Source organism: Nilaparvata lugens, chromosome 9 (assembly GCF_014356525.2).
Source record: "Nilaparvata lugens isolate BPH chromosome 9, ASM1435652v1, whole genome shotgun sequence".
Taxonomy (NCBI): domain Eukaryota; kingdom Metazoa; phylum Arthropoda; class Insecta; order Hemiptera; family Delphacidae; genus Nilaparvata; species Nilaparvata lugens.
This window is the reverse complement of record NC_052512.1, coordinates 44,303,778-44,313,642: the sequence shown is the minus strand read 5'-3', so window position 1 is coordinate 44,313,642 and position 9,865 is coordinate 44,303,778. Positions and strand designations below refer to the sequence as shown.

The 9,865-nt window shown below is 36.0% G+C and overlaps 1 protein-coding gene across 1 annotated transcript in view; it reads left to right on the top strand.

Moving 5' to 3' along the window:
- LOC111059465 overlaps nucleotides 1–9,401 on the top strand; it is a gene marked incomplete in the record, with an annotated part of 74,724 nt that extends 65,323 nt beyond the window's left edge. The window contains 2 exon segments of the mRNA XM_039435952.1: nucleotides 3,666–3,879; nucleotides 9,079–9,401. Coding sequence (XP_039291886.1) covers nucleotides 3,666–3,855 — 190 coding nt within the window.
- Nucleotides 9,402–9,865: the final 464 nt, after the last annotated feature.

Sequence of the window (9,865 nt, the reverse complement as noted above, 5' to 3'; positions counted from 1 at the left end):
CAGCTGAAGCTGCCATGATTTCAGTTCCAGTTTCGAATCAAACTAATTCGCTTCGCAACCAGTTTTATTCAATTATTTATTGTTGATTAGTGCATTCCGAATTTTCAAAAATGCTTGAAGATGACTGTGGTATTCCAAGTGAAATTTTAAAAGAATCTGAAATCCTGACTGCAAATCTTCTAAAATCAAGAAATAGGTACGATAGCTTAACGAGTATTCTTTATTTTGTATTCTTTATTTATTTTGTCAGCAATACCTGAAGTGTGGCGAAAAATATCGTTCGCACCACGGGCAAAAATGTTTTTCCAGCTCTCAATCTTTTCTAGTCCTCGGCCTACGGCCTCGGACTTGAAAACCGATTTCGAGCTGGAAAAATCTCATTTTCTGCTCTAGGTGCGAAATATACTATTTCCGATCATTACTTTTTGAGATATGAGCGCCTGAAGTTTGAATTTTTGGGACAGAACATTCCATATTCGGTAAGATATAAATCCATGAGATTTAGAGGATGGATTCTTCATGGTATTGTTGATCAAGTGAAACAACAATTTTCTGAGAACATAAATTTTTGAAAAAGTGATTCAATTTACCAAAAAAAAACTAAACTAAAAGTTATTTTTATAAATAAAAATCTTGAAAATTGATATTTTCAGAAAATTTTTATTTTGCTAGATCAACAATACCATGGAGAATCTATCTCTTAATCTCATGGATTCATCTCTTACCGAATTTGAAATGTTCTGTCCCAAAAATGTAATCTTAAGTCGCTCATATCTCAGAAAGTAATGATAGGGAAAATAAATTTCTGAGAAAACTTTTTCATTTTGATAGCTTGATGATATACAAATCAAAAAACTTTGAAAAATAAAATCACGAGTAGAAAGTTTATTTTTAGCCTTTGCACAGACTTAATCTTACTTATAATCATAGACATAATGTTAAATATCTGCAAAATTCAATATTTTTGACCGAGCGAAGTGAGGTCTAAGATTCAAGTCGACGGGTCGGCATTTCTGTTAATGTTTAAATGTTTAAATGTTTAAATGTTTAAATGTTTAAATGTTTAAATGTTTAAATGTTTAAATGTTTAAATTTTAATTTTAAATGTTCAAATGTTTAAATGTTTAAATGTTTAAATGTTTAAATGTTTAAGTGTTTAAATGTTTAAATGTTTAAATGTTTAAATGTTTAAATGTTTAAATGTTTAAATGTTTAAATGTTTAAATGTTTAAATGTTTAAATGTTTAAATGTTTAAATGTTAAATGTTTAAGAGAATAAGAAGAATATACATGCTAAAAGACGAACTTTAAACCCTTAAAAACCACCCTTAAGGTACGTACAGACTGTCGCTCTGCTCCGCAACCGAACGTCACTCCAGCAGAGCGATTGATGATCGACCGGGGAACGCGAGAAGATCTAACATCTTCCGTAACGTTCATGATGGGTGCGTAGGCGGAGCGACTGTGGTTCGATGGTGGTACGAGGACGGTACGAGGGAGGAGCGTGCTCGGTGCGGGTTGGAAGCGCGAATATGTGTACGCAGCTTTAGAGTTAAAATATTGCCAAAAGATTTCTTAGTGCGCCTCTAAAGGGCCAACTGAACATACCTACCAAATTTGAAAGAGGTAGACTTTATAATAGTTACCTGATAAGTGGGGAGTGTTTCGACTCATAGCAGCTGCTCTATGACCGGGTGCAATAGACACATATGTTCTGCGCCCCTGATAGGCAGCCTATTCACAGTATAGTTCTGTATCATAGCCGGGATTGTGGCAAACGGGCTGCTAAATTGGCCCAATATGTAATTTCCGCTTTCTGCGCATAACTGTATGCGCATGTGCATAAATCCTCTTGCACTCCTGTAAATACATAAATAAATAACATCAATTATCTGATACATAAGATTCAAGATGACATATATATAAAATACCGAACGAAGTGAGGTCTATGATTCAAGTCAACGGTTTGGCATTTCTCATAATGTTTAATAATGTTCGTATGTTTATATGTTGCTCATCTATGGCGAATCGCGGTAATAGATTTCCATGAAATTTGACAGGTATGTTCCTTTTTAATTGCGCGTCGACGTATATACAAGGTTTTTGGAAATTTTGCATTGCAAGGATAATATAAAAGGAAAAAGGAGCCTCCTTCATACGCCAATATTAGAGTAAAAATCGGACTATGGAATTATTCATCATAAATCAGCTGACAAGTGATTACACAGATGTGTGGAGAAGCCAGTCTATTGCTGTATTTCCATAAGGTCTATAGTTTCAATCAGGTACTTGTGGATGAGAATACTGCGTGAGTTTACTGTTCACAGAACTACTAGTAAATAAAGATTGAAAAAAATTTTTTTGAAGAATTTAACATTATGTCTATGATTATAATAATTAAGATTAATAATACTAGAAGTTGTTTGAACAGTAGACCTCACGCAGTATTCTCATCCACAAGTACCTGATTGAAACTATAGACCTTATGGAAATACAGCAATAGACTGGCTTCTCCACACATCTGTGTAATCACTTGTCAGCTGATTTATGATGAATAATTTTATACTCTGAGTTTTACTCTAATATTGGCATATGAAGGAGGCTCCCTTTTCCTTCTATATTATCCTTGAAATTCTCCGAAAACCTTGTACATACGTCGACGCGCAATTAAAAAAGGAACATACCTGTCAAATTTCATGGAAATCTATTACCGCGATTCGCTGTAAATGAGCAACATATAAACATATAAACATTTAAACATTTAAACAGTTTATATGTTTATATGTTGCTCATTTACAGCGAATCGCGGTAATAGATTTCCATGAAATTTGACAGGTATGTTCCTTTTTTAATTGCGCGTCGACGTATGTACAAGGTTTTCGGAGAATTTCAAGGATAATATAGAAGGAAAAGGGAGCTTCCTTCATATGCCAATATTAGAGTAAAACTCAGAGTATAAAATTATTCATCATAAATCAGCTGACAAGTGATTACACAGATGTGTGGAGAAGCCAGTCTATTGCTGTATTTCCATAAGGTCTATAGTTTCAATCAGGTACTTGTGGATGAGAATACTGCGTGAGGTCTACTGTTCAAACAACTTCTAGTATTATTAATCTTAATTATTATAATCATAGACATAATGTTAAATTTCTTCAAAAAAAATTTTTTTTTCAATCTTTATTTACTAGTAGTTCTGTGAACAGTAAACCTCACGCAGTATTCTCATCCACAAGTACCTGATTGAAACTATAGACCTTATGGAAATACAGCAATAGACTGGCTTCTCCACACATCTGTGTAATCACTTGTCAGCTGATTTATGATGAATAATTCCATAGTCCGATTTTTACTCTAATATTGGCGTATGAAGGAGGCTCCTTTTTCCTTTTATATTATCCTTGCAATGCAAAATTTCCAAAAACCTTGTATATACGTCGACGCGCAATTAAAAAAGGAACATACCTGTCAAATTTCATGGAAATCTATTACCGCGATTCGCCATAGATGAGCAACATATAAACATACGAACATTATTAAACATTATGAGAAATGCCAAACCGTTGACTTGAATCATAGACCTCACTTCGTTCGGTATTTTATATATATGTCATCTTGAATCTTATGTATCAGATAATTGATGTTATTTATTTATGTATTTACAGGAGTGCAAGAGGATTTATGCACATGCGCATACAGTTATGCGCAGAAAGCGGAAATTACATATTGGGCCAATTTAGCAGCCCGTTTGCCACAATCCCGGCTATGATACAGAACTATACTGTGAATAGGCTGCCTATCAGGGGCGCAGAACATATGTGTCTATTGCACCCGGTCATAGAGCAGCTGCTATGAGTCGAAACACTCCCCACTTATCAGGTAACTATTATAAAGTCTACCTCTTTCAAATTTGGTAGGTATGTTCAGTTGGCCCTTTAGAGGCGCACTAAGAAATCTTTTGGCAATATTTTAACTCTAAAGCTGCGTACACATATTCGCGCTTCCAACCCGCACCGAGCACGCTCCTCCCTCGTACCGTCCTCGTACCACCATCGAACCACAGTCGCTCCGCCTACGCACCCATCATGAACGTTACGGAAGATGTTAGATCTTCTCGCGTTCCCCGGTCGATCATCAATCGCTCTGCTGGAGTGACGTTCGGTTGCGGAGCAGAGCGACAGTCTGTACGTACCTTAAGGGTGGTTTTTAAGGGTTTAAAGTTCGTCTTTTAGCATGTATATTCTTCTTATTCTCTTAAATATAATTGGAAAATGTCCATACCATATGTTAATATAGAACTATAATCTAGAGAGAGTACCTCTTCGAAACAGTTGTTAACTGGCAACTAAATTGATAATTTTGTCAGGTTGGCATTAAGTTGAGTTGACTTTGTTAGGTTGGCACCAAGTTGAAGATTGAAATGCATTTATCGTGGAAAAATTGATTGGGCACTGCTACTTCAATTAGAGCTATTCCTGGGAATATTATATTACTAGCCGTCAGGCTCGCTTCGCTCGCCATATCCGTTTAGCCAGACGTTTAGTCTGGACCCCCCGACTGGATCGTCCTAACATATGATAAAAATGCTCAAATGAAAAATGCAGGCGAGCGAAGCGAGCCTGCTGATCTCATTCATGGACGATCCAGTCGGGGGTCCAGGGGGCGGAGCCCCCTGGCTAGACGGATATGGCAAGCGAAGCGAGCCTAACGGCTAGTATAAATATATACTATGTTTTTATCTTCTTCTACTTCTTCTCCTCCTTTTTCTACTGTCATCTTCTTTTTCTTCTTATTTTTCTCTTCTTCTTCTCCAAGTTCTACTGTCTTCTTCTTCTTTTCTCTCACTCTTCTTCTCCTTCTTCTCTTTCTCGTTTTTCTACTGCCTTCTTTTTCTACACTGTCTTCTTCTTCTTCTTCTCCTGCATCATCATGATCACATCATCATTACCTTCTCTCTTTTTCTTCTTCTTTATCATTAGCATCTTCTCTCCTCCTCCTCTTCTTCTTCTTCTTCTTCTTCTTCTTCTTCTTCTTCATCAGCATCTTTTTCTTCTCTTCTTCTTCTAGACTCAGGTCTGGTAGTATATAGGAGGTCCTGAGAATATATATTCTTTGTTTTCATCTTCTTCTTCTTCCTCTTCTTTTTCTTATCCTTTTCCTACTGTCTCCTTCGTCTTCGACTTCTCCTTTTTACTCCATCTCCTTCTACTGTCATCTTTTTTCTTCTTCTTCTTCTTCTTCTTCTTCTTCTTATCTTTCTCTTCTTCTACTTCTTCTTCTCTATTTTCTACTATTTTCTCCTTCCCTTACTTCTTCTTTTTTTCTCTTTCTCTCCTTCTCATGTCTTATTCTCCTTCTTCTCTTTCTCCTTTCTCTACTGCCTTCTTCTTCTTCAATTCTCCTTTTTCTTCTACTGTAATCTTCTTCTTCTTCTTCTTTTTCTTCTCATCCTGTCTTTCTTTTCAATGAGGGTTGGGCCACACAGAATTGAATAATTCGAAAAATACATTTCAAAATAATGTAAGTCGTTTCCAACCAGATATTCCATCAGAACAGCGGCATTGTGAGCGAGTTCTCCAGCCTTGGGTGCTTACTAGTTGCTAGTTTTTACTTTCCTTGCCCTACTACCATAGGTAAGGAAAGTATTGCTTTCCAAAAAAAATTAAGGTACCCTAATTTCAAGTTTTCTATACGTTTCAAGGTCCCCTGAGTCCAAACATGATTTTTGGGTGTTGGTCTGTGTGTGTGTGTGTATGTGTATGTGTATGTGTGTGTGTGTGGTGTGTGTGTGTATATGTCTGTGAACCGATAAATCCATTCCTAATCGACCGATTGACTTGAAATTTTAAACTTAAGGTCCTTATACCATGAGGATCTGACAATAAGAAATTCAATAAAATTGAATTCAAAATGGCGGAAAAAATGGCGGATAATTACTAAAAAACCATGTTTTTCACGGTTTTCTCGAAAACGGCTCTAACGATTTTCTTCAATTTATACCATGGATAGCTATTTATAAGTCCTATCACTGACATGAGTCTCATTTCTGGGAAAATGCAGGAGCTCTGTAATATTCTTGTGAAAAATGGCGGATAATCACTAAAAAACCATGTTATTCACGGTTTTCTCGAAAACGGCTCTAACGATTTTCTTTAAATTCATACCATGGATAGCTATTTATAAGTCCTATCAACTGACATGAGTCTCGTTTCTGAGAAAATTGCAGGAGCTCCGTAATATACTTGAGAAAAATGGCGGATAATTACTAAAAAAACCGTGTTTTCACGATTTTCTCAAAATAACTTGACCGATTTTTTTCAAATTCATACTCTGTATAGTTATTTATCAGCTCTATTGACTGGCATGAGTCTCCTTTCTGGGAAACTACCCCATCCTTGAGAAATGGACTTTGTAACCTCCTTCTCGTGCATGAGTAGGTAGGTAGAGCAGTTCATAAAAGAACACATAGTCGAGATATTTCATCTGTAGAAGCTGTTTTGACGACTTTAAAAAAATCATCGAATTTCACAATTTCACAAAGGAAAAAGTACTCTAAAACAATTATATATACACATATACAAAAGTCTGATCGTAGTTTCAAATATGAGCAAGGAAAGTTGTGTGAGTGTACCACACCAGATTTTTCCATGTACATCTCTGTCCTATTCGATGTTTAGATATGTACCTTAAAATTTAAAATCAAAATTCCATGCTTTCAAAATTGATTCAATTTTCTCACAACATGTTCCAATGTTCCAACTAAAAATTTTTTTTAAGTTTATATTTCACACTAGCAGGTAACCCGTGCTCCGCAAGGGTCTATTTTGAAACTTGACACACTGAAAACTTGACGTAATGGGATCTGGAAGAATTGAAAATAAGCCTATAACCATCCTCGGTCAACTAAGAATCTATAAGCAAAATTTCAAGTTAATCAGTTGAGTAGTTGAGACGTGATGATGCGCCAAACATAATTTCCCTATCCCGTACGTGTATAAGCCAGTTCTTTCCTTTATTGACCGAGCGAAGTGAGATCTAAGATTCAAGTCAACGGTTTGGCATTTCTCTTAATGTTTGAATGTTTATATTTTGCGCATTTATGGCGAAACGCGGTAATAGATTTTCATGAAATTTGACAGGTTTGTTCCTTTTTGAATTGCGTGTCGACGTATATACAAGGTTTTTGGAAATTTTGCATTTCAAGGACAATATTAAAGGAAAAGGGAGCCTCCTTCATACGCCAATATTAGAGTAAAATTCTGGTGTGGCGCACTCACACAACTTTCCTTGCCGTTATGAAAATTGATCACCTGACGCTAGTGTTCCCGCGCATCTCAAGTCTACTATTCAAAGATTTGAGCCAGCTGGTGACAGGGCAATAACGCTGGAGACACACATGAGGTCTGCTATCTCTTTATAGTGAACTAGCCGTCAGGCTCGCTTCGCTCGCCATATCCGTCTAGCCAGGGGGCTCCGCCCCCTGGACCCCCGACTGGATCGTCCAAGAATGAGATCAACAGGCTCGCTTCGCTCGCCTGCATTTTTCATTTGAGCATTTTTATCATATGTTAGGACAATTCAGTCGGGGGTCCAGACTAAACGTCTGGCTAAACGGATATGGCGAGCGAAGCGAGCTGACGGCTAGTAATATAATATTCCCAGGGTTGAAGTAGCAGTGCCCATCATTTTTCCGCGATAAATGCATTTAAATCTTCAACTTGGTGCCAACCTAACAAAGTCAACTCAACTTAATGCCAACCTGACAAAATTATTAATTTAGTTGCCAGTTAACAACTGTTTCGAAGAGGTACTCTATCTAGATTATAGTTCTATAGTAACATATGATATGGAAATTTCAATTATAATTAAGAGATTGGGAGAAGAAGAATATACATGCTAAAAGACGAACTTTAAACCCTTAAAACCACCCTTTGAGTTAAATATCGCCAAAAGATTTCTTAGTGCGCCTCTAAAGGGCTAACTGAACATACCTACCAAATTTGAACGTTTTTGGTCCTGTAGATTTTTAGTTATGCGAGTGAGTGAGTGAGTGAGTGAGTGAGTCAGTCAGTCAGTCAGTCAGTGAGTGAGTGCCATTTCGCTTTTATATATATAGATGATTTAATAGAATCAACAATAATTTGCAATTGAATAATCACATTTTCTCGAATTTAAAGCTTATTTTCATTTTTAGGTGAAAATGTTACTGAACATTAATTGTAGAGATTTTCATGCTCATTCTACTCCACTTGATTCTTTTGTTTCAATTGTATCTGAAGCCTGATAATTGGGAATCTATCTGCATTGATGGGGCGGAGCTCCTGGAATTTTTACAGATATGGGACTTGTTGCAGTTGATAGAGCTTATCGATCCGAGAAAATCACGAAAAACCCTGTTTTTGACAACATTTTCGCCATTTTAACACACACACACACACACACCACACACACACACACACACACACACACACACACACATACAGACCAATACCCAAAAACCAGTTTTTTGAACTCAGGGGACCTTGAAACGTATAGAAATTTAGAAATTGGGGTACCTTAATTTTTTTCGGAAAGCAATACTTTCTTTACCTATGGTAATAGGGCAAGGAAAGTAAAAATCAGACTATAGAATTATTCATCATAAATCAGCTGACAAGTGATTAGCCAGATGTGTGGAGAAGCCAGTCTATTGCTGTATTTCCATAAGGTCTATAGTTTCAATCAGGTACTTGTGGAAGAGAATACTGCGTGAGGTCTACTGTTCACAGAATTACTAGTTCATTATTTCACATCAGCAGGTGACCCGTGCTCCGCAAGGATCTATTTTAAAGTTTGACAAACTGAAAACTTGACCTACTGGAATCTTGAATAATTCAAAATAGGCCTATAACCATCCTCGGTCAACTAAGAATCCATTTTAAAAATGTCAAGTTAATGAGTTGAGTAGTTGAGACGTGATGATGCGTCATTCGTCAATTTCCTATCCCCTCCGTGTATAAGCCAGTTCTCTCATTCATTATAGTATAGATTATATATATATTTCCCAGTTAATTATTATGTTCTATTTTATTGTTTCAGGTATCTATCATCCATGATGAAATATTGCCAATATGAGAATATATATACATATATATCATTCCAAGAGATAAAACCTCCAATGAATACAGAAATCTGAAAATCTACAGGATTATAAATTCTTAAAAAATGATCCAATGCTTGAATACTATAGTAATCAACTTGTAACTAATAATATTAACTATTAATACACAATATTATCATTACGTTATAATAGTTGAATTAACACTATAGTGAGGTCCACGTTATAATGGTGTATAAAGTGTTTGATTAACATTGGTGTTGCTATCCTTGTCTATTGAATGAAAAAGACTAAGAAATTGTCAAAAAACCACTGATTTATTGATAATAAGAAAGACCGGCAATGGTGTAATAACCGAAACCGGTCTTTCTTATTATCAATAAATCAGTGGTTTTTTGACAATTTCTTAGTCTTTTTCATTCAATGTGAATAATTACCACAATATCAACTTCTCAACTACACAAAAAGTGATCCTTGTCTATCATTCAACAAAGTGGATAGCGCTATCTCTTTCTCGCTTTGCTCTGTTGCCAGATCGTCTTTTAACGATCTTAATGAAATATTTAAGAGTATAAATTATCATCAAATAATCGAAGAATATAACCTATAACGAATAGGTTATAATATTTACAAGAATGGACAGTAATATTACTTCAGCTGTCCTATAGAAGGCAGTGGTAAGGCAGAGAATCGGCAACGCTGATTATAGCGTGAACCTCACTAAGGTTATGAGTCCATAGAAGTACTCTATTACAATAAGAGGAAGAA